The sequence below is a fragment of the Chionomys nivalis genome, chromosome X (genome assembly GCF_950005125.1).
Source record: "Chionomys nivalis chromosome X, mChiNiv1.1, whole genome shotgun sequence".
NCBI lineage: Eukaryota > Metazoa > Chordata > Mammalia > Rodentia > Cricetidae > Chionomys > Chionomys nivalis.
This window is the reverse complement of record NC_080112.1, coordinates 50,263,192-50,288,722: the sequence shown is the minus strand read 5'-3', so window position 1 is coordinate 50,288,722 and position 25,531 is coordinate 50,263,192. Positions and strand designations below refer to the sequence as shown.

General features: G+C 35.5%; 1 protein-coding gene across 1 annotated transcript; it reads right to left on the bottom strand.

The window, feature by feature from the left end:
• Tmem47 (transmembrane protein 47) lies at nt 1-24,596 on the bottom strand. Its single transcript, XM_057760441.1, has 3 exons — nt 24,105-24,596; nt 11,007-11,147; nt 1-3,312 (listed from the first exon to the last, which is right to left on the bottom strand). The coding sequence occupies exons 1-3, from the start codon at nt 24,328-24,330 to the stop codon at nt 3,134-3,136; spliced, it is 546 nt and encodes a 181-aa protein (XP_057616424.1). The 5' UTR covers nt 24,331-24,596; the 3' UTR covers nt 1-3,133.
• Nucleotides 24,597-25,531: the final 935 nt, after the last annotated feature.

The following is a 25,531-nucleotide window of genomic DNA, read 5'->3' as shown; positions in this document are numbered from 1 at the left end:
GTGAAACCACTTTTATTTTTATTTCTTTCACATAGATAGTTTCAGGTCAACTACAAAAATCATGAAATGAAGAACTGATCATGGTACTGCACACACAAGAATCACTGGAATGAAATAACGGTTTCACAAGATGACTGTTAAGAAAAAAAAAGAACCAGAATAACATAAATTCATATTTATGTAGTAATCATGTCAGATATTTAAAAAAAATAAATACAGAATAGTAAGAGAGAAACTAATAGCAGAAACAGTATGGAATACATTTTATTTCCTTTAAGACAGATGAAATTTCTAGGCACAGTTTTAGGCATTAAGGAGGACACAGAGGCATAGGTTAGTGTGCGCTGCTCTGTACAAAAATACAGTCTGAATAAATTACATTGCTAGCCATACAATTAGACAATCACTTACCAGTCAGTTCACTTCATGTTTAATAATATACAGGTACATGCTAATCCATATATAACATTTATATTTCAAACACATAAGTCTCTCTATATTTGTCTTTAAAATTTACATGTTTACCTTACAAAAAGCTAAATACTTGTGCAAGAAATCTGAATAACTAGCCCTGCTGAGTACTTTTATGATATCTCTCTATGTATATTATCTCTCTAAGATAAACCATGGGTTCATGATTAACAATTCTGCTTAAGAAAATACCAAACAAACCTAAAGCTACAAAGACATGAGGCTAGTATAGCTTAAATAGACACTTGTATTTATTCTGATAGACACAATACTGCTTTGGATGAGGAACAACAATTTTCTGCTAAGTTTTGTTAGCAATGTAAAAGTTCCAAATATTAGTGGTGGTAAAAATAAGATATAGGGTTCATTACAATTACAGAAGGAATCTACTTCTCAACAGACTACAAATATGTGTGCTTCAACCTGTAACATAGTCTGTCACCTTTTGGATTGTCATGTGGACAGAGAATGACACTCTAGATATGATACTGGTCCACCTGCACACTGTAGCCTCCAACAAGCCTCATTGATGCCAGGACCACAGTACTAATCTTCCATAATTCAAGAATAAGGAGATCATCTCACAAAAGACTGTGAGCAGTAACTGAAATCCCTATCCAAATATCACATTCCTCATTCTGTTCTGACAAGATGCAAAGAACTTTATAAGAGAGTCCACACCAGATTTTATGATTTTAAGAAAGCTACCTCAAAATATTCTACAATACTAATACTCTTCTGGAGATTTTCCATTCAGTTCCCTATAATTCTTGATAAAATTATATACTTTCATAAAGTTTTACCTGTAAGATAAATTTAATAACTTTTGTTTATCACTACTAAAACAAGAATGAGTAATGTATTCATATTTACTTTGTGATTCCAAAGAAAATTCACAATTGGTTTTGGCATTTCAGTAAAATCCTTTGGGGGCAGGGAAAGGCTAATGTTTTTGGCAACCATTCTTAAGCTGAAAGTGGAAGTCTGCTCTGTGAGGTAAAACAAATTATTAAATACTATTGACATGGTCATGCTCTGATTGGATTATATTTTAGCAAATAGGTACATTTTAAACTTTTTTTCCCCAATGTTTCTTTCTTCAAGAGGGTCACATGAGAGCATACTTGTTTTGGTGTCTTCATTAACAAAAATAATCATTTATAACTTTAATATCAGAATTGTATATTTTATATAAAAATAGGTTTATACTTAAGCTATCCAGATGTGTATAATAAACAAAATGAACAAAGTTTGCAGTAGGAAATTAATTGCAAACTTTCCCCTATTGTTGATATTTTCTTCCCTTAGAACAGTCAGTGAATGATTTCCCTAACATAAATTCATCATACTTGTGTGCACAAATCAGTTAGCTCATCAGTTAACTTCAGAAGACCAGGTGACAACCAAATAAATTCAACTCGTCTACTGAGACACTTAGACATTTATATAACTCTATCACTATTGCTTTCTTTAAAATGAAGACATTTAAAATACTTGCAAAAATAGCAGCCTTGTATTTTAATGAATTTTACACAAAGTGATCATCCTAATTCCTACTTTCTTTTGAACTGCAGTGCTTATGAAAGAATCATTAAATTTCAGATTAACAGCATTTCAATTTTGCTTCTTAGGCAATTATATTAACACTTTCCAGTGATTCAGTAGAGAACATAGAGCAAAGCGTTAAGGTATATGAACTTTTGAATGTTGATCTAAGCTTCTTAATGCACACAAAGTTAGTGTTCAAATGACTTCACTAGAGCAAGTATTGATTATGTGCATGATAGGTATGTATGTGGAGGATTAATGAACAGCTTATTAACATTTATACTAATGGCGCACAGTCTAGAAAAATAAGCTTGTTACATATGCACAATTGTTTGCTGCAAATTTTGGTGAATAATTTAAAGGGTACAAAAGCAACTCATGTACATTTCTTTCTGATTGCCTCAGGGGAAAGCAAATACTCTCATTTTGCCTCATTTTAGAGGAGGCTGAGGCACAATTTCCTGTCTGCATAATTAAAAATGCATGTCTCCAAACCTTGGCTTCCTTATTGTGTAACTATAACTTGCCATTAAGAAGAACATGCTTAAGCATAGAATTATCTAGTTATATCTATGACTATCATATGATGCTCAAAACAGTTTTGCTTTTAAAATCTCACTCAAGCAAGTAACCAATAACCAATGTAGTCACTGTGTGTTATAAACAGGTGATAGGGGCTCCAACAGTAGACTATTTGTCAGAACAAAGCAACTTTTAAATGTTGCTTATGCCAGATGCTCCCCTGCAGGCAATAAGAGACTATGGCAATTTTCATTCCAACTAGCTTCTCACAATGGTTGCTGTCATACAAACCCTTCACTTGTCAAGAAACATGGCATGAGCATATTGGTAGTTTGCAGCATGTGCCTACATCTAATCAGCTCTCTTAATTTGTGCAATTCTCTAAAATGGATATAAAAGCTGGTTATGATGTTGACAGTCAAAAGGGAAAGGATATTAAATCAACTGTGCAAACTGCTTAATGCTCCATGAGTGTTTTAGAAAATAGTGTTAAAAAAGATGATGACATAAATCGTTTTTGTTGGTCAGTTTCTCTCTTTGTGGTGTGTGTGTGTCTGTGTGTGTGTGTGTGTGTGTGTGCTGAGACTTGGTTTTAGTAGTAGTCTTCATAGTTTTTAGGGTTCAGACAATAAAGGATGGCACCCCCAAATGAAAATATAGTTGCCCCCCAGGCCAGGCCATAGCCCCAGTTGAACTCGTGGTAAATTTTCAAGCTCACAGTCTCAATAAACTTGATTGGGTAAAGAACCAGGCTGCAGACCTGCAGAACAACTGAAAAAAGAAAAATCAAACAAAATTATGAAGTTATTTAAAGCAAATAAAGCAGCATAGGCATATAAATATAAATTCATGAGCTAATTTTTAATAAAATAAGTATAAAGACCAAAAATTTAAGCATTAATAATTGTAAATGTCATCTTTTAAAATATCAACAGCATTTTCTTTTATTCTTTTATATTTATTTACTTAATTTTCTTGCTTAGCTACTCTGACAATACTGTAATAATTGTCCTGTTAATAACTGGCGAATTGTTATTAGCAATTAATGAAATTAGTAAAACATAATAATTCATGAATATACAAAGTACTGATACTTGCTTTGCAAACACATGTACAATTATCACTAAGGACAGTCAGCGTCACTATTTATACTAAACTGCTTCATACAAAATCCATAAAGAGCTAGCAACAGTGGCATCAACGCACACTTAAACCCTCACTATTTTTTTATGGTTAAGGAACTGAAGAAATCAACATTTTTTAGTGATTATTCCTTGCAACAGAAATTTTAACTATACCTTTGTTCATAACCATCTGATTCATCCATCCCAATGTTCCAGGAAGAATCATTGTGATGTTTTTGCTTCTATTTATCTAATTAGAAACTATTTTCAACCTTTCCTTCTCACCAAGTCTACACTTCTCATCTTTAAAAGAGACTGAAAAGTCATCTTTGTCAGGAAGCTGTAACTAATTATACCCCTTATACTAGATCTTACACATATTTTCATATATATTTCCCATTGGATTTAAAAAAAATTAAGTCAGTGAAGGAAAAAGGAATAATGATCCAGAAAAAGCTAGGCCAAGAAGACTACTATAACAGAAGAAAAACTTAGATATTAGTTTTTAGATAGCTCTTGGTTCTAACTCAGGAATGAAGGAGAATTGTGATGAGTCATGTTTATTAAAATAAAACAAAACAATTAAACAGGAAGGGAAGGAAGGGGAAGGCTTATTTTAACTACCTAAAATTAAAGTGGCATATATCCTACGGGTATTATTATATGAAAGTCACTACACTGGATTAAACAGGAGATAAAGTCACCCATTTAAAATTTATAACTTCCTTTTGGAATAACTACTACACAATTTCTATTTAATTTAAATTAATTTAATTAGAATGTATGGGGCTAAATTTGCCATATTCGCCTACCTTGAATGTTTTAACACTCAAGAAAGGTGACTTTTCCTTAAAAATCTAGGTAGAGATATACATAAAAGGGGCTTAAAAATAACTCAAACAGTCATGCTCATTCAGTTATACACTGGCCACATCATAATGGCAGAGCTATAGTTACAAAAAAACACAATATTCTAATGTTCAATGTATTTTTTTTCTGGACACTTGAAAAAAATATAGTCCTGACATATGAAACAAATTTTTTTAAGTGATTACTCTTTAGGTCCTATTAAAAATACTCTAATTCCCAGAATTTTAGCAACAAAAATATAAACAGTTAAACACAACAAACTTTGTTTTGGTTGCATGATAGGTATATGTATATATATATATATATATATATATATATATATATATAATATGTATATAGTTTTGATTTTTTTTTTTTTTTTTGGTTTTTGGTTTTTGAGACAGAGTTTTGCAGAAGCTTTGGAGCCTGTCCTGGAACTAGCTCTTGTAGACAAGGCTGGCCTCAAACTCACAGAGATTTGCCTGCCTCTGCCACCAGGGTGCTGGGATTAATGACATGTGCCACCACTGCCTAGATAGTTTTGATATTTTCTTAAACTTAAAAAGAACAAAAGGATTTCAGACTTGGAAATCTACCCTCACTTATTCTCAGCATCCAGAAAGCGTCACATTACCAATATGATCAACTCTCCTTGCAAGTCTACATGGCAATCATCTAGCTTTGGCATAAAACTGATGAAGAATCATATGGTTCCTCAAAATCCTAAGTTTCTTTAATAATGACCAGAATAGAAAAGACTATTTGAATTCATATAGAATTGCAAATGTGGTAACCTTGTAGCTCAATGCTAATCTGGGCTTGCATCTGCTTGCTATTCTTCCACCTTACTACTGAGAGTAGATGAAAAGGAGATTCTCTTGACACTGAAGACAGAAACTACACTTTCTTTCTGGTTTAAAGTTTTAGATAATAGTTAAACCTCTGCCAATAGCAGAATTATATAACCTTACTTCATGTATTTCTAACCACGGTACAATAGCAATTTAAAAAAAAAATGGTTGGCTCTTTGCATTAGTGCAAGAAAAGGAAATCTCTTGTAAATGTCGTAAAACTAATGAAAGAATGACTGCCACCCATGCACAAGAGCAAATATTAGTTACTGAGCAAGGATTTCTCCCCCTTTTAAAGGCTTATCCTCCTAGATTTCTATATTCTCATCACTAAATCATGACTGAAATATACAGGATATGATTAAAATAGAAAATAAATTACAAAAATTAATCAATTTATCTCATAAATTAATCCATTCAATAAATGTTTAAATGTATCTCAGTCATACAGTTTAAGGCATTATTGCTAACAACAGAAACAAAGCTGCTGTTCTCATGTATAGGCAGTCCATCAGTAAATGCATACTAAATAAAAATGTGGCATGACTATGATTGCAGCCAGCACTGGAGAGACTGAGGCAAGAGAATCATTTACTAGAGTCCAGACTGGGCTAGACAGCAATGTTATGCCACAAAAACCACCAAGTCACCAATAAACCAATCAATATACCTTGAATATAATAGCAAGTATTACTAAGATCCAAGAAGGTCCAAAAAAGAGATGCTAGCTCATTTTTAGAGTCACAAAGGAATCAGATTCTTCTGGGAAGGTGATAAGAGCATAGATGTGAACACTGAATGGAGGTACAGGTCAACATAGCAGGAAGAAAACTGACCAAGGAACAGGCAGTGTTAAATTTCTGATGAGAAATGTGCCTATAGAATAAAGAAGATGCCAATGCTGTGATCTTGGTTCAGCAAAGAGGGTAAAAATCAAACCAAATAAACAAACAAAATCCAATACAAAATTGTCATGCATCAGTTCCTGGTTAGGTCTCAATCTGGAAGACCACAGTTAAAGTTTTGGATTGCCTTCGAAGTGACAGTCAGCTGCTAATGAAGTTTGAGTAGAGAAATAATAATCAACTTGAATTAATCAAAAAAAAAAATCAGCCAGTTCCTAGAATAAGGTGTTAACCTAGGATGCTTTAAAGGTTCATTTCAATGTGTTTCATTCATCAAATTCTAAACCTCCAGGGTATAATGTAATGACATAATTTCCTGTTAGAGGGCAAGTTCGAATATGACTCCATTAAGAGTCCTTTGGCAAACTCTCTTGAGCAAGCTTGCTTAGACTTCTTTTGTGTTGTAGCAAGAAGAAAAATTATCCTTCTAAATTGTGTTATTATTTCTGAAACCACCGATAAAATTAAATACAATAGAAATTTGTGAAAAAATATAAACCTACAATGGCAAATAAAGGTTGTTCTCCATTTATTACAATAACATAGTAAAAAAATGCCTCCTTGCTTCACAAAAATATCTGAAAGGCGGAGACAAAGTTTGCAGCATAAGATAATGACATCATGCTATACCTTACTACCAATCAATGGACTATAATATAAATATATGGGACATTGTGGTATTCTGTGCCCTTCAGCAGATACTGTACTTGGAAAGTTGTGAAACATTTCGAATTTGAAGAATATCTGGAATTTAATTCCTTTAAAAATTATCAATATAAAATTTTGTGGCAGAAATACAAGAGGGACTTAAAGCTACTAATTTCTTTGTGTATTTTACTTTTGTGTTATCTTGTTGCTTAGATTTGAGATAAGGTCTCTCTATGTAGCAAGCATTAGTTGGTCTAGGACTCTATGGAGGCCAAATCTGTCTTGACTGTCTCCTCAGGAGAGAATGATCTTGAACTTCTGATCCACATACCTTTGCCTCCAAAGTGCTGGGATTACAGACATGAAACATAGTATCTGGCTTCCAGCTTTAAACAGGTGTTTGTCAAATAAAAAAAAATTCATGTATGTCATGTAGTACAAGTAGTTTGAGGTCTTTATGACATTTCAAACTTCTGACTTGCCTTAAGTATTATTCCTGAAACTGCATTCACAGAATAGAACCACCTGTAATACAGGTGATAAATAAATTCAAAATCAGGGCTTATTCTGCTCTCCTATTTTGGGTGTAATAGCTAACTTGTAAGATGAGTTGAAAACCTTAGTCTTTTAAGTCAGAATGATGCTCTCAATTGAAACCCTGGCTCTCCAATACAGTAGCTGGAAAATCAGATATTTTTTGCCAGTCATTTAAAGATGATTTCTTGAGTATCTATGAGTTCCAGGAATAGAATAGAATTTTTTTTTAATTAAAAATTTCTGCCTCCTCACCGCCCCCCTTTTCTCTCCCCCTCCCCCTACTCCCCACACCCCACTCCCCTCCCCCTTCCTTTCTAGTCCTAAAAGCAGTCAGGGTTCCCTGCCCCTGTGGGAAATCCAAGGTCCTCCTTCCTCCATCCAGGTCTAGGAAGGTGAGCATCCAAACAGGCTAGGCTCCCACAAAGCCAGAACATGAAGTAGGATCATGTCCTTGGCTTCTCAGCAGCCCTCATTGTCCACCATATTCAGAGAGTCCGGTTTTTTATAAGTTTAAGTGGTATATGTGTTTTGAATGCAGGTACTGCCAATCTCAGCAAAAGAAAAAAGAAAGTTTCTTTTGAGAGAACTCATTCTCTATATGAACAGACACTGACATTACTTGGTAACAAAAGGCTTGTTGATATTTGAATAGGAAACCATTTTGTTAAGAAAAATTGTTATTATTTCACAAATACCAAAACAAACAAAAAAAGAAATGCTATCAGATAAAGATTTGCATTTATAAAGTCAATGAAATAAACTGCAACTTAGGGAAGCCATCTGCTTCAATACATTTGGTTTAAATTATACAGATTTTCTAAGTTTTTCAAAATTAAATCCAGGTTAATAATTGATTACTATGGGCAATGAACACTCTTTACAAAAATCAACTGAATGTAATGATATAATTCATTTCTGTGGTATTTTACAAATAAACAACATGTTTAGTCTTGTTTGTATGAAAAGTCAACATTAAACTAATGGTTATTTCAAAGCAAGTTTCCATAATCAATGCCGAAAGGAAAAGAGCATAATTAAATCTAGGGACATGTACATATTAAAATTTAAAGTATAATGTTCATTCTAGGCCTCAGTGCATGGAGTAAAACTATATGTATCTTGCTATACGGTTTCCTTTCATTTTTTTTTTATCATTCATTACTATGTGAGAGTTAAAGCCAAATTAAAAACTTTATTCTGGCCAAACCTATTACCAATATATGTTTTATATATTGGTACTTATTTTTACCAATGTATTTATATTTAGAAAAATATGTTTTTAAGCAGAAAAAGGAAACTCTGAGTTGTTTTCAACAAACATCTAGATGGTGCCAACAAGGGACTTCTTTACAGTTCACTTGCCATCGTGCAGTGAATCAAAGACTAAATGGAATATCTCTATGCCATCCTATTATAAGAAATGTCTACTATTCTCAAAGTGGCTTGTAAGAATTCTAGTTTTAAAACTTCTCATGTCATGGGGGTACAGCTTATCAAAAAGAATTCAACTAATTATTCATTGTTATGTTCTTAAATCTTAGCTTCAAAGACACACTTCGGTTAAAGCATCTACATTTTTTTTTCATTCTAAAACAGAGAAAATAAAAAAAAATGATAAACCAATGAACCAAGAAATAAGTTAGAAAATATGTATATCAAAGTTGTTTTTTATTGGTACTGTAACATTCCAAATTTAGGCTTTCATTAGACATGGCAGCAATAACATAATAATACTGTGGTATTATAAACATTTCCAAATATATTCTCTAGTAATGCTTTGTAGTCTGCTAAAATGTTTTTTTTAAATAGTTATTTATTTATTATGTATACAATATTCTGTCTGTGTGTATGTCTGCAGGCCAGAAGAGGGCACCAGACCTCATTACAGATGGTTGTGAGCCACCATGTGGTTGCCGGGAATTGAACTCAGGACCTTTGGAAGAGCAGGCAGTGCTCTTAACCACTGAGCCATCTCTCCAGCCCTGCTAAAATGTTTTGTGAAAATACTTTGACTAGTTTTACAGCCATCTTTAATACAATGTTTAGCCCATGAAAGACATCCCAGAAATAGCTAAATGGATGCGCGAGGAAGTCATGAATCAATGAACCACTTGTTTAAGATTCATTTTTTTTTCTAGTCCCAGGTATGCAGTCATTACTTGATCTTGGGTATGTCATTTAAGTAAATTAAACATATTTCTAGATTTCTGTTCAGCTTTGAATTTTCTTTTTTCTCTCCTCTCTCCTCTCTCTTTCTCTCTCTGTTTCTTTTTGGTCTGTTTAAGACAAGGTTTCTCTGTGTAGCTCTGGCTGTACTGGACCTCGCTCTATAGACCAGACTGGCCTCAACTCAGGTATCTGCCTACCTGAGTTTGGGATTAAAGGCTTGTACCACCACTGCCTGGTTTGGACTTTACGCCTACATTCTGATCAGTCTTGTTATAAAATGAACACAAGCAGCAGGGGGCAGTAGAACACTTTGGGTTTTGTAGTTTTAGCTCACACTACCTCTTAAATCCTGAGAAATTTGATCTATTCCAATTTTAAACAGCTTTTAAAACTCCATCTAACAGCATAGATGGTTCTGTCAGTATCTTCATTATTGACAGTCACAGGGGCTTATTTTTTAGACTTCAAATCAGATATGACTGACAGGGAAAATTGAAGATACCACAAGAATATTTCGGTTAAGAGTCAAAATGAGTAATATATTCAATGATATTCTTATAACTGAAAATCAAAACTCACATCATATAATGAACTGGGCTTGTAACAGTCCAGAAAGCCCACACACAACACATTTTTTAAAACACAGCTGTTGGTCTTTTGTTTACCATGTTTGATATTTCGATTTAAAATGCACTTCACAGAATAATAGCTGTCAAATTAATAGACATCCACTGCCCTCATATAATTAACTTCTTTGATGGTTCACATTAACTGACATGATTTTTCCATATTTTTCAAAACACGTATGCTTTTAAAAATACACTTTTTGAAAATTCCCTTTCCTTGTTTCATGAGACTATTTTAATATATTGCCATTGTCCTAAGATCACAAAGGAGGCTAGAGGTCAGGGTAGGGGGAGAATGGATGCTTAAAATAAAAACAAAAGACAAAAAAAAAAAAAAGCAGACTTGATAAATACATCTGCTACAATTTCTAAGGCAATAGCCTGGCAGCCCTGTGGAGAAGGCTTTTTGGATTTGGGGTTTTTATTTTTGCAGTGGTGTGAATTGAACATAAACTCTAGGTCCTACAGCTTAAAGTCATGCTAAGCAAGCATTCTACTACTGAGCTATATATCCAGCCTAAGACGTTTTATTTATTCACGCTTTAGCAAGACGTTTAGAAGTTGTCACTGTTCTGTGAAATGCTTAACATGCTGAAAACTGATAATATGATAATCCTTCAGCCAATTTACCTTAAAATATAACATGCCTCTCAATTTTTTTGTAAGTAGCAAACACATACTGATGCATGAGAAGGGAGAATGGTAGAAAGGTTCATGAATCTTTAATGCTGGTTTGAATGTAATGAATCTATTTACCTGCTGCAAAAAGCATGACAGCAACAGGTCTGTAGAAGCGCCTTCGAGATCCCACGCAGATAGAAATCAAACCCACCAGGAATGCAATGAGAATGATGGCAGCACCGCCCAGGAGTAAAGCCAGAGTAGCAATCTGCCAATCTGGAAAGTAAAAACAAAAGTATTGAAATAAAGCTGTAGAGAATCAAAAGAACTCTGTTCAGTACCCTTCACTTTGATGCGGCTAAATGGAAGTGATTTTACTGCATGCTAAGCATCTTTGGGGTTTGAAATGTTTTGAAACAAAAATTAATATTAATGTTCTTATTCAGAAATGGTTCCTCTGCTAAGCTCAGCAGAGTTTTTAGGGCAGAGTTTTGCCACACTTCTTACAGGCGCTCTACTAATGTTAAATGGAGCATCCCTCTCTATGACCTACTTATTTTCAATATTAAAATTTAAATTTTTATTGAACTATAAAGTTCACAAATCTTAACTAGAGAAAAATAAGGCTAAGTATATAACCATCACTCAGATATAGATTTTAGATATTTTCATCAGCAAGTAACTACCCCCTTATGCCTTTTCCAGTCAATAACTATCCTACTACTTGGGCTATTGACGAGATCAAGCACCATAACCAATTTAGTTTGATCTGTTCATGATATGAACTATTTTGTGTCTTTCTTTTAAGCCTGTGAAGATCATTCCATTATTATGTGTGATATTACAACACAATTTTTAATTTCCTTTGCATCTTAGAAAGCCTTCCTTAGCCTCATTAAAACTCCAAATTTTTGTTTGCCTTCCCTCACTACTAAAACTATTCTTTATCTAATTTATATCAGGAAGTATTGTTGGTGGATTATTTATTTCATTTCATGTATTTCTGTCTGCTTTAGTAATCATCACCAAAATGGTTTCTAAAGTAAGGAATGTCAGGGAGTTAGGCTAGACTCTAAATGATTGTTCATTCCCTTTTCTCAATCAAGAACAAGTAAAGCTATAATGACCACATGGCACGCCTTGGATTCAGTAAAACCTAAACCTCATTGATGATAATTTATCATTTCTTGTCAGGATGTAGCAATGGTATGAAAGAAAGACGTTTCATTTTCCAGTCAAGAAAAAAGGAAGAGGAATTTATTATAAACTACACATAGGTCAGGAAGCATTACATATGGGATACTACAGGATTAGCATACTACAGTGGTGGTGATTTGAAGGAAATTTCCAGAATTATTCTGCGCCTCAGTTTACTGTATGCACAAGAAATGCAAAGAAATTTTAATCTATTGTTAAACTGCAATGCAATCTACTCAAAGTCCATAATCTATGACAGTTTGATGATTTCCTCTGAAATTATCTGTCTAAAAAGCTTCTTGTGCTGAAGATAAAGGACTGGTAGAGAAACCTTAAGATGTTCCTTTTGTATTTATACTTGAACACCCTTTTCTACATCCTTGCCTCCAAATAATTTCTGGATGTTTCACTGGCTTTCAACTAGAAACTGCACAGCAATCAGAAAACAAATACACAAAACAGATCCACAACATCTTAAAATATAAACATGAAAGAAACATCACAAGAAAGTAGAAAGCGGTTTTAATGCATCTATTTGTAACAAAGCCATATAACTTCAAACAAAAAGCGTTATCTGGCTTTCAACTAGAAGTTAAAAGGATAGCCATATTATGGCATTTTTATTCCTTAACAGCATGTAGCTTTGAATTAAAAAGACAAAACAATGCTTGTACTTGGAAACCTCTAGAGTACTTTGAAAAAGTTTATGCATAGTATATTATTTGACACTGGAAACATTAACTTGAAATTTCTTAGTTAAAAAAATATCAGTATAACTACACCAAAGCAATTAATAGGAAAAGAACAAAAGAGTAAAATTCATCTGTGCATTTATAAATCAGTGAAACATCTAACATTTAAGCAGCTTCACTTAAATAATTTTAGTTGGAATGCTACTTTTAAAAAACAATTATTATTTTAAAAGAAGTCTTAGTTTTCTTTGAATAAAGGTACAACTAATTAGTCACCTCCTTAAAAATATCAATACAAAGTTAGAAGAGATTGATTTTCATGATACGCTATTCCATGCAACTAAATAAGCATAAAACAGCAGTTTTCTCTATTTTTACTTTCAACCTAAAACAAGACAATTAATAATCTTAGCCAATATTGCCTACCTTTAATATCCTCAAATAACCAAGTCATACATTTACTTGCATTTTATAAAGACAAACTGAAAAAAAAACTCAGCAAATTTTCTGAAAAAAAAGTGAATACATATTGTCATATTTGTACCAGTTTAACTATGACATAATATGGACAGAGCCAAAGACAGTAAGTAAGTGAACAAATGCTGATAATAATAATTAACAAAAATGATTTTGTTGGGATAATCATATAGCTCAGCAAGTAAAGGCACATACTACCAGGCCTGAGGAACTGAGTTCAATGCCTGGAACACATCTGGTGGAAAAGGACAACTGACTCCACAAGCATACTGACTACAAAAATGTGTGTGCACACATACACACAATATTAAAAACATTAAATCTAAAAACGGAAGGGATATGCTGGTGTTCACCTTGTCCTAGACAATGTTCTATCCCATTCTCAAATATTAAGCAATTTTTTTTCTAGGCAAAGGCTAATCAAACAACTGAAATCACATAATAATGTCAATGGGATAAATGTGGAATTCCAAGTGATACTCATCTAAATTTGCAAAGAAAAACAAAGCAAATCCTAATTTCACATAAAGTTGCATTTTCTCAAACACTGATATTCTCTTTCATATACAACATAAAAATGCAGTAGTAGAAATGGGAAAATAAGTTATTAAAAGGAACTAGAAATTAAGAAAGGAATATCTTACAAGGCAGGAAATGCATTAAAAGCAGATGAGCAGAAGCAGGTATGGGTTTTGTACTAAATGTCCTATATTTATTTTTAGTGCTGGCTTTACGGCTAATGAAAAATATCTCTCTATACTCATAGTCAACAAGGAGAGTGAACACAGTTTTTCTGTGATATTGTCACACTTCTTCCCCTTGATAGGCAACCAGAATTATTCGTCAAACAGAAAAACTGTTTTATTTTCCAAGAGAGACTAGAAACAATCCATGACTCTCACTGTCCTGACCACAAGCTGGGGTTTGAAATTGAATACCAAGACTATATTCCTAGTAACGAATGCCAAGTTTAAATTTAATTTTTGTATATCCACGTGGAAAGATTCATTCAGGTTGGTTGTCTAGGACCTAAACTTTACATTACTACCCAGTTAATACTCAATTTACAAACTAAAACAGTGCTTAGGAATAAGAAATATAATCAAGGAGGTTCAGTATGCTTTTCAGGGGTATGTTTAGGCCTTTGTAGCTAAGAACAGGGCTTCTGCTCAGTGTCTCTACATAGAATCCATGATTTAAGACTTAGGGCAGCGTGGCTAATAGGTGATCTTTAAGTCATGGACAAATAGTTAACATTACCCTTTCCTCTTACTAAACAACACTATGAAATGGAGATTTTTTTTTCAAAAAGTAATTAAGATATATATACACTTAGCTCATTAAATTACTAGGCTTGTGTTTATAACATTTATTTTTCAGTCAGTCTAAAAATTGGATTCATCACAAATGTATAAAAAAAAAAAACCCTGAGCACTTTCTGAGTAATACACTAAAAAGTGATTAAAATATTTATTGCTACCTTAGTGGTGTTTTAGTTAAAGTTTATATTCCACAAAAATGTGCTACCCCACATTCAATGTGTGTAAGGCATATTAAAATATAACATTTGTAATTTTCGGGCATTTTATTTTTTTACACAAAAATGTCATGGGTGTTATGCTTTCACTACCAGTTTATCTCTATATTAATCTTCACTCTTTGTTTTAATTGCCTCGTGGTACTGAGTCAGATGCAGTACAAAAATCTGAGATTATTTTGTTTTATTTTAAACATTCTGTAAATGATGATGTGATACTGAAGTGGAACAGTGAACATAAAAACCAGTCCTGTTGAAAATCAATGGCCTATGGCACATGAACAAAAGTGACAAAGGAATGTACTAGAGCGTTGGAGCTGAACTTAGGGAAGTCACAGCCTAAGATGACTATGTACTTTTCCTAACAGAAACAAAAGTAAAAGTAAACAAACAAAAATGTACATGCACAAAGTATTTCCTTCCACAGTAACAGGAAAAAAAAACCAGGAAGCCCCTGTATTATAGCACTAACTTCAATACTAACATACAGGTCAGGAACTAAATTTGAGTCCTCTTTCAAGGTATTTTTACTCACCAGCATCAGTCTCCACTCTCTATAAATATGTTAGTATTCTATAGAATTGTGCTGGCATATTTTTAACAATGTAATATGTGAGACTGGCCTAAAGTTGCCAGTACATTATGAAAATTCTATAGCCTATGTTACAATTGCCTAGCTGGAAAACTGTTTTCTCCTAGGGAAATTCATAGTCAAAATTCATTAATGATTTACAGGAAAGGAAAATCTTAATGAGGATACATTGTCTACTTTGAGTCAAAGTCAGAGCATTAAAAACAGCAGTGTCTAAAGCTTTCCTTTTCAACTTGTCTCCAAACCTACGCTGAGACTTGTTCTATTATGCACAAGTCTTTGAACCCAAAATTGTTACTTCATTCACAAAATTAGATACCATAAAAAGGAGTGGGAATGGAGTGGGGGTAGGAGAAGAGGAGTGGGGATAGGGGGAGGAGAGTGGAGGGAGGGGGCAATATGTGGGAGGAGGGAGAGGGAAATGGGAAACGGGGAGGTGGCAGAAATTTTAATTAAAAAAGAATAAAATAAAAGGAAAAAATGTGTTTTTATTTTAAAATTCAAGTTACATTATTTGGGTGAGTAGTATTTCTCTAAATGTATTATATGTTTTATATTAGTGTATTAATGTACTAATGGATTATTCTTCCTTCTCTATAATTCTCATTAGAAATTAAAATATACATTTTTACAAGCTTGTATGATCACAATCAAATTTGTCTGGCAGCCACTTGTATTTTCATCTTTAATCCCCCCAAGAAGAAATTTTATTAATTAAAATGAAACCCATAACTTATGTGAAAGTAACTCATATCACCTAAAAAGGTGATTTTTACCTCACTCCCTATAAATTTCCTCCAGATTTTCCATGATCTACCTAAATAATATGAGCACATTCACTCAGTCTTATCAAACAGCAACTAGTTCTGGATAAATTTATTTAATCATGTTGATAACTTGGAAAACTAACTCATTATTGTAAATTCCTTTCTATCATTAGGAATTAATATTACCAAGGTGATATATTTAGAGGAAAAATTCTCCATGGCACATGAATTACTGATGTTCAATCACAACAATTTTGTTCAAACACTTGCCGTTTTTTGCTGGTTTTAGAAAAATGACCCCTTCCCCCTTTTTAAACAAAGGAATCTCTTGGCTCTTTCACATAGTTGTGTATTAGAAAACTCAGTGGAAATGTAATTTAAAATCTAAGTACTGTAACATATGGTGTTTCCTCTCAAATAAAACTGTTATATACAGTGCTTAGCAAAGATCCTTGGTATTAAAGCTTGTTTTAGCACTTACACAGAAAGCCAACATCATACCAAATGACTGCTATGTCTTCTTGTGCTATATGAGGAAACTTTCACTTGCATTTGATAATGCCAGTAGTTATCAAGCATTGTTACTTCTCAATAATAACTACTAATGTTTATTTGTACAAAGATGTGTTGGGTTTGATTAACTGATGATTTTCTGTTCATAAAAAAATTAAAAATTAAATAACCCAAATTGTAATTAAAATACCTGGGTTTATTTTTTTTGTTGTTGTTTTGTTTTGTTTTTAACTTTTGGGGGTTTTATACACTGAAATTTGACATTTGCTGAGCAAACATTTTGGGGGCATGTATGTATACAATCGTTCACATAACAACTGACATAGAATAACCACGAGGAATTTCTTGGCCCTAGTTTTCAGACTCCAAGAGTCTGAGGTTTTCTTTGACCTTAGTCATGCCTGGCCTTGGTTCTGTACCCTTCATGTTGTAGGTAAACATCAGTTACCACCTGCAAAAGAAGCCCTGTGCATTCTAGAACACTAGAGGCTGCGGGCTGTCTCTGGAGTTTTAACCACATTTGCGCACAAGAAAGAAAAGACCAAGAAAGAGCAGAGAGATGAACTGTGATCTGTGTGTTGGGAGTCATAAGTTTTTCCTTTGCCTGGGTTTATTTGAGAAAAGTAGAAAACTGAAAACCCACAAGAGGGAGTTGAAATGGTGGCCATCTCTCTAAAAAAACTGAAAGAGTAGAAGGAAGATCTTCAAATAGCCACCCACATTAAATAACGTCTTAGTAAATATGAGAGAATAACACAGGTGTGCTAATCCCTCAGACAGCTCTTTCCTTCTTTCACTCCTCTAGGGAAAGAGAACTACTGCTTCATTTTCAGTAAACGTATTCCGTTTTTTTTTTTTTTTTTTTTTGGGTTTTTCGAGACAGTTCCGTTGTCTTAAATCATATCACTTATTTCTTCCCTTCCTTTATTCTCCCTATCTAGCACAGGACCGAGCACACAGACTTACCGTATAAATTTAGATCAAGATCAAATCTACTTCTTGTTAGTGAATCACTGTCAATGAAATAAAGCAGCTGCGGCTTTGTGAGAAGGTTACCAAAATGGAAGTCACTTCTATCTCTCCGCAACATGGTAGTGTTAGGAATAGACTCCAAGTTTCATTCATAATAGACTATGGCAATGCTTTGGTGGATATTGGTTTAGAAGTTTTAAACATAACATTAAAAAAATCTCTTGTAAAAATCTGAAATTTAGGTTCAGTGCCTGTTTTCATACAAATAATAGGGATTTTGGGAGATTTCATCTTCTATTTTTTTTACATCGTTTTTTTTTTTTCTAACAAAAGAAACACCTCAAACAAACAAAGCAAAGTTTGTGGCATTATACTCAAACAACTCCTTAAATTATTACCTTAAACTTTACAACAATTAAAGAGAGAGAGAGAGCAAAAGAGAGAGAGAAAACTTAAAATGTTTTCCTGGTTCTTTGAGAAACTGCAAATATCCTTCATTCTTATATATGCATGTATTTTATAAATAAGGGTTTGTGTGGCAAATATTAAAATAGAACAGAAAATTGGGGACTTACTAGTTTCCCCATTCCCATATAAATTTAAGAGCAAAAGTGTATTCTTTTCTAATTTCAAGAGATCTAATAATTTGAAAAGAGTGATAGATTTATCTGTCAGTGCCTTTGACATGAAATATTTAAACCATAATGAATTTCAATCTTGGTTATGTGAACTCTCTATGTGCCTATCTATCTACCCACTCATACTTGTAAATATCTTCTTATGCTCATTTCATCCCACAAAGAATAATTTATAATTTTTTATAAGTGACCAATCATTAAAGCCATGTATTTGCTAAAGGGAGTATTTATCATAGCTAGGAATTATTTACATATTGATTAGAAAAATCAAGTACAAAAGTTACGGTGTGAGGTTCTCTTTGTTCTTCAGAGGCAATAAAGATTTTACATATGTGCAGCTAGACTGTGTTAGATGGGATGCTTCATTGAGAGGTGGAATCCAACCTTCATCTGAGCTGACCATGTCAACCTTAAATCTGAGCTGGCCATGTCAGTGTAACCAATAGAATGTAATATGAGAGCTGTAAGACGTCCTAGCTAGTTCACAGAGAAGATAGCTCTCTTCAAATTCTTATTCAGTTGTAACTATTCTAATTATCTTGAGACACTGTGCTAAAAGGACTACCTACAAATACTCTGGAAAATGTTTCAGCCAACAAAAACCTTCTGATCATTCCCACTGAAGTGCCAAATCTTTGAGTAAATGCATTTAGAAAAGGATCATACAGTCCCAATATTCCAGTCCCTGACTACGAAAGTCATACTCAGCTATGACCACAACTATCTGGAGGAGTGACGTTAGGCTCATTACGTACTATCTGTATTCCTGACCTTCAGTGTTCCATAGCATAAATTTTTGGTGTTGTTAGTTTCCTGTAATTAATAAATTGAGCAAATGTTCATCGCTATCACAAACTGAGAGCCTGGTAAACTTATCAAAGGCCATAGTACTCTCAATAACATTGCATACTCATATTGTGACACTGGGAACAAGAGAGGTAGGTATCCAGCATTTAACAGTCCTAAAAAATATATTAGTTACTGAGATAAAAGTTCTCCGACCTACAGTCTGCTTTATTAAGTGTTAAATAACTCATAACAATATTTAAATCTGATATGAAAACAATGACTTCATTATCCAATGCAAGATCTTTCACTACTTAAAAAGAATATTTCCTTCTACTGAAAAATTTCACTTTGAGTTTGCTTTTCTAAAGATATAATATGAAAGAAAACAATGCTTCATTATTTAATCTTCATTATATGCATCTCACAAGGTTAAGTATATTTTATGTACTTGCAATAATTGGTGAGTGGACAAGTTCAGGTCAGCAGGAAGCTAAATTTTCATGTAGTCTTTGTAACAGTATTTTATCCTACCACAAGATTATGGTATAACTTAGCATAGTTCATACAAAAGCTTATTTTGGAGACTTAATTTGAAATATCTACAACCGTTTTCATTAGTAGATCATAAAATAGTGGTTGTATCTTAGGTCTCTCTAAACTGTCTTATGAATAAACAGGAATAAACAAAATCCTAAAGTGTATTTATTGTCAAGAGGTAAGCTATTTTGTTTCTGAAAAGTTTTTGTTTTGTTAGTTATGTTGTGTTTTTTTCTCCTTTAGAATGCCTGCCTTTTTTGAAAACGCTACTTTTAACACTTATCAACACCCTTTGCTGCTAAAAGACTCCACTAAGGAAATCCCTGGGGGTTTTAATATCTCTATGAATATGAGGAAAAGAAGAATTTCATCTGACCACAAATTAAGATATCCTTTGGAGAATTTGAAATTCAAGAAGACATTAAAAGGAAGAAGTCATCATTCAGATCTTGGTTTAATGCATCCTTGGTTTTCTTTGGTTTATTAGTCAAAAAAAAGTTGGGTGCTAACTAGTACTGGCACCATTTCATCTATTAGTGCATTTGTCCTGGTGGTGTTCTTTTAAAAGAAGCTGGAAGAGAGTACACTTCTAGTGACTACACAGCTAGCTATCTATAAACATGTTACGCTTTCTCTAGGGATACCTAAACCTTTCTGGACCACATCCCATTGTGATGTCCAGGTCCTAATAAAATTCCATTTCCAAATTAAGTTGTAGTCTCAAAATATGCACAGGTGACATGAATCTGAACTCAGAATCCATGTCACTGTTAGATTTTCTAAGAACTGCAGGTGTTCAGGCAGTTCTATTTATCTTAAACTACAGCAAGATAGCTTTTCTTATAAATTCTTTTTAAAAGAAAATTTTATAGTAAAAAACAAGGGCTATATGTACACACTCTTAAAAGAACCTTCTGTCAACTGAAAATAATATTCACCTGTTTTAGCATAGAGTGCCCTGCCATTTCAAAACTACCAATGACTCATATTACAAATGCAGCTATTCTTAGGGCGGTGCACCAATGATGTTAATAATGTTCCTTGAAAAGGGTACTATTTAATCAAGTGTTTGGCTGATAAAAAAAAATAGACGAACATACCCTTGTTACAGTTCCAAATTACTGTCAGTTAAAATGTTTATTAGGCCACCTTTATGCCCTCTCTTTTTGCTGAGTGAAAATTCAGACAGTAAAAAGCCATTTGCTTCAAAGGAAATAGCTACAAATTAATTGCTTTAAAAAGAAGCATAAAATCATCCTAAAATTAGAAAGCTTTGTAATGTGGAGTTTAGGGAACCTGTGTTCTTTAGTCTCTTGCAATTGCTATGGTTGTGAAACTCTAACTACTATATTCTTGGGGGGGGGGGATTGCCAAACTAAACAGAAAGCAGTGGTTCAAACATTATGAACACTTTGAATAACACTGAAAATTTATTGAAAGACTATCCAGAAACTACTTGGGAAAAGAATTCTATAGACTGAAGTCTTGTGATTACTGCATATTACAAAGTTTCCCAACCCAACCCTACTGCCAATGACAACTAATTCTCAGTTTTCTCTTTTGTCTTCCTAGAAAAATTACAAGTAAAGATGAATGCCAGTACTCTCCCCCACATCTCGAATTGAGGCTCCAGAGGAAAGCATTCTGGCTGAGTGACAACCAGATTACTGGTTCATACAAGAACTGCTGACGCAACCTTCAATATACCAGGACACAAGAGGCATGGCTCTGCTCTGGCTTAAAAGCATAAAACTGGTTAGAAACAACAAACAAAGCATATTTGGTAACAAAATTGAATGCAATTTTAGAATAACGACTTAGGGGAAAGTTTCAGTAGAAACTGGACCTAAGTAGGAAATGCTGTCCTCAGAAGAAAAACATTCCTGAAATTTTCTTTCTTGAAATAAAACTTTGCCTCTTTAAGGCAGTTTTAATTCAAATTAAGACAAAGACTTTGAATTAAGCCCCGAAGATTCTGGGGAAGGACTTTCAGTAAAACTATCCTTGGCTGTTTTCCCCAAAGTATTTCTAGAGAGAATGAAGTGGATCCCTTAACATATTCTGTCAGACATTTTCCTTCTATCTCTCTGCTACTAGGCACAGTAAATAGACTGAATAAGCAGCCTGGCTTTGGAACAGGCAAGAAAAACATTCCTGGGCCAATCCTAGCGTCCCGCTTTGTCTCAAAGCCCTGGTACACAGAAGTTTAAAGACCATGTAACATCTTTAAGAGCACATTTTCTAAGAGGGAACAGCAATTTTCTGTATTTCAGCCTCTTCTCTTCACAACTTTTCTACTACAACACAGTCAAGAACTTGTTCCACATAACTTCTAACAAAACCATCTCTGCTTGTAACCTATCTTGTTATTTTTAAGGGGACACAAAACTGTTTTTTTTTTAAAGCAAAATGAAGCTAAAGCGGATTTCAGAAACCTAAATTGAAAGGCATGAAGACAGAATAAAGGAGGGGGTGGGCGGGGCAGGGGGATCAGAAAGTGTCCCAGCCTTTGATATTCCCTTTTCACAGTGCTATGGAGACCATATTTGCATTAAGCTTATGCCTCCTTATTTCTTTGTCCAGCTTAAGTCTTTTCTCTTTCTTTCTTTCTTTCTTTCTTTCTTTCTTTCTTTCTTTCTTTCTTTCTTTCTTTCTTTCTTTCTTTCTTTCTTTCTTTCCTCTTTCTTGTCCAGCTACAGATTTCTTTGTAGCTGAAATCAATGGGTATGGAGGCAATTAAGGAAAGATTAGCAAACAAACTGGAGCTGCTTTCACTCCACTCTCCACATTCCAGGCCAAGAGAAAAGGATAACAGCCTGAAGAGCAAATGGGAGCTGAAGCTGGTTTCTCCAACCTATCTGAAAAGTCTTTGTGCAGTCAGAGGGCTATTATTTCAGGAGACAGAGAGAAGGGGGCAAAAGATTCACGTTGCTAAGGAGACCTGCTGAAGCTGGCATTCCTACATAAATTTCCATTTCTATTGAAAGTGGAAAAGAAAAGATATTTTTTCCAAAGTTTATTTGCATCCCCTGGTTACCAAAGAAAGGCATTTTACCGATTTATTTCATCTTTAGTTGTAAACAACTAATCCCGAAAGAATTAAAAGACCTAAGTGTTGACCTCCTGCTGCCAGCCAGGCCCCTTTACTATGAATCAATCAACAAAGAAACCTTTCAATAAGAATTCTGAGGTAACTGCAAAGAAAAAGCCTTTGTAAACATAAAATTAAATTTCTGGAAGGAATTTAACCAAGTGAACTAATCTCTCTTATAAAAAAAACGAAAGACAAAGAAAGTCGGGGGTGGCTTTTGTGCTATTTCAACTTCGTTGGAACTTGAAACGTTTCCAGTAAAGCTTTATAAATAATCTCAGAGAAAATATGAAACTGTCAAAAATAAATTTAATGAGTTTCTCAGGTCAGCGTGTGTGTGTGTGTGTGCGCGCGCGCGCGCGCGTGCACACGCGCATGCGTGCGCGCGCACACCAGCATAGAAAAGCATTAGCAGAGCCTTTCTTTTATACACCCTCCTTAATCTCTACACACACCAGCAGCTGAAGAATCAGAATTCGAGATGGCATAGTTTACAGTAAGAAACTGGAAGTTAGCAAATTCCTACTAAGAGTAACTGGGATGCTGGGGGTGGGGTGCGGGAGCACAACAAAATTGGAGGATCATGAAGGAAAAGAAGCCATAAAGTTCCTTTCGAGTTAGAAGCTGCAAGGTCTACAGACTACTGTACCTCTCTTCCCATCTTCGTGCAATTTTCACCGCTTGCTGAATAAAGCACAACTTTTCAGGCAACTGAAACTAGCTCATGGAGAAAGGGACAGAAAGAGAGGGGAGTTTCTTACTGTGGGAGTGAAAGAAGGGAAACTCAAAAGCAACAACGGTATCACCAAAAAAGGAAACAAAATTCATCAGTCTCTCCAGACTGTTGGTATCATTCCCCAAAATTTAAAGGAAGGGGGGAGGGCTAAAAACAAGTGAAAATTCATTCGGAAAAAAAAAAAAAAAACAAACAAAAAAAAAAACAGATAAAGTGAAACAGAACAGAGAGAAATGTGGGCCGAGAGGAAAACTTAGGCAAATTGCTCTTAGACAGAGGATTGGGAAAGGAGGGGAACAGAGTGGAGAACCCACACATCTTGAATTTGGGGCGTTTTGTCTGTTTCTTTTTTAACGGGGGTGTGGAAGGCGTCGCATCTTTTTTCACAGCCACATGGTTCTCGCCTTCAATGATAACAATTGCCCAAAATAGCATACGTGTTACTCCAAAGCCGGAGAGACCGGCAAAGAAATAGGAGAGGGCGTGGGAGGTCTTCTGAGTGTTGGCGACCCGGACTCCTTCGGATGAGGGGAACATGCAGGGGCTTCCTGGGGCCCGAGGGTCTTAGTGTAGGGGAGGGGAGAGAAGGGAAAGGGGAGTACGGAAGGGGAGGGGAAGGGAGGGGAGGGGTGGACTAGAGAGGTGGAGGCAGCAGAAGAGCCCTGGGCAGCAGGGGCGCGGCGCGGGGACCTCACCGCTGCCAAGCGTGGACTCGCAGTGCCAGATGTCCAGGTTGGCGGGCTTCCGGCAGGACTCCCATAGGGACAGATAGTACTGGTGGTCCGCCGTGACCCAGGCTGGGCTCAGTACAGCTCCCAGGTCCAGACACAGCGCCAGAAAGATGCACACGAGCCCGACCAGCTTGAGCGGGGTCAGCACCGACACGCGCACCTCTTCCATGCCGCTGCCCGCTGAAGCCATGCCCTGGCGCCACTGCCGCTCTCCCCGACGCAGTCTAGAACGCCAGGAGGGTCCAAAGAGCCCGAAGCGGGAACTCTAGACCAGAGAGGCGCTGGTACACTGGCGCTGGGGAATCGACCCTCGGGACTCTGTTCCGCACGCCAAGAAGCTAGCGGGACTCGCCGAGCGGGGAAGGCTGGCCCAAAGGAAGTCGTTGGCAGCCGCAACAACGGCAACTGCACAGTGGACCTTCACGCAGGGCTCTGCCAGTGCCCGCGCCCGCGCGTGCTCCTCCCAGGCGCGGCCAGGCTGGCTCCGCCCCAGCCCCGCCCCAGGCTGCAAGAGGCGGCGCCTTGCAAGGGAGGCGGCGGGCCTGCGGAGTGGAATGGCTCTGGTTTCTGGCATCTGGACTCCCACCCTTCTCATGGCTAGCCTGGTGGCCACTGTGAATAGCAATTCTCTGCTGCCAGCACTACCACGTTTGCTCTGGGGTCCCTCCATGGGGATGTCTCCGGGTCACGTGGCTTTCTTTTTCGTATGGAGCAGGTATTGAACGTTTTGTTTAGTTTTTTTCTTCTTCTTTTTTCCTAGAAGACATCTTATGTGGATTCCTAGGCTTCCCTGACTGTGGCCTTTGGAGAAAAGATAGGTCTCCACTTACCGACAGTATGCCCTCTGCCCAGCCATCGGTAACGATGTTATGGAAGAAGAAAAGTAACTGGAAATTCTTTACACTCTCCAAACCCGGAACGAGTCCAGGAGCCACCCTTCTATCCCCACCTTCCAGCACCTTATTAAGTCAGTTTTTAAGCTGACTGCAGCCTTTGCTCTCCCTCTGAAGGACAAGTGGGAGATAAAATGGAAATAAGAGATTTCACAAAAATAAAAAGCAAGCCCTATTCGCATCTCTGCTGTTTTGTCTGTTGTAATTTGTCTAAAATTCCTAATGTACTTAGAGCTGTGTTCAGCTAGATCTGAAACCTTACCTTGGTGTTAAGCTTTCCTTGTTCTTCAGTAAGCTCCACTACAGGACTTAAGACAGGAAGGAGTGGGTATATCATTCCTGAATGGGAAATTAATGCATTTATATAAATTTTTCAGGAAACTGACATAAGGACTCTTCAAAGGCCATTGTCTTGGTTCTTAAGGAGTGGATTCATGCTTTAAATCAATTTGTGAGAACTGTACACGCCTTGAAATTGAATTTCTGTTTTTTTAATTG

What these genes read in the sequence shown, in the direction of transcription:
- Tmem47 (XM_057760441.1), bottom strand. Translation starts at nt 24,330, where the DNA reads ATGGCTTCAGCGGGCAGCGGCATGGAAGAGGTGCGCGTGTCGGTGCTG. An exon ending in CGAGTCCACGCTTGGCAGCG is followed by an intron (nt 11,148 to 24,104) that starts GTGAGGTCCCCG and finishes TTTACTTTCCAG; the next exon opens with ATTGGCAGATTGCTACTCTG. An exon ending in TGTCATGCTTTTTGCAGCAG is followed by an intron (nt 3,313 to 11,006) that starts GTAAATAGATTC and finishes TTCTTTTTTCAG; the next exon opens with TTGTTCTGCAGGTCTGCAGC.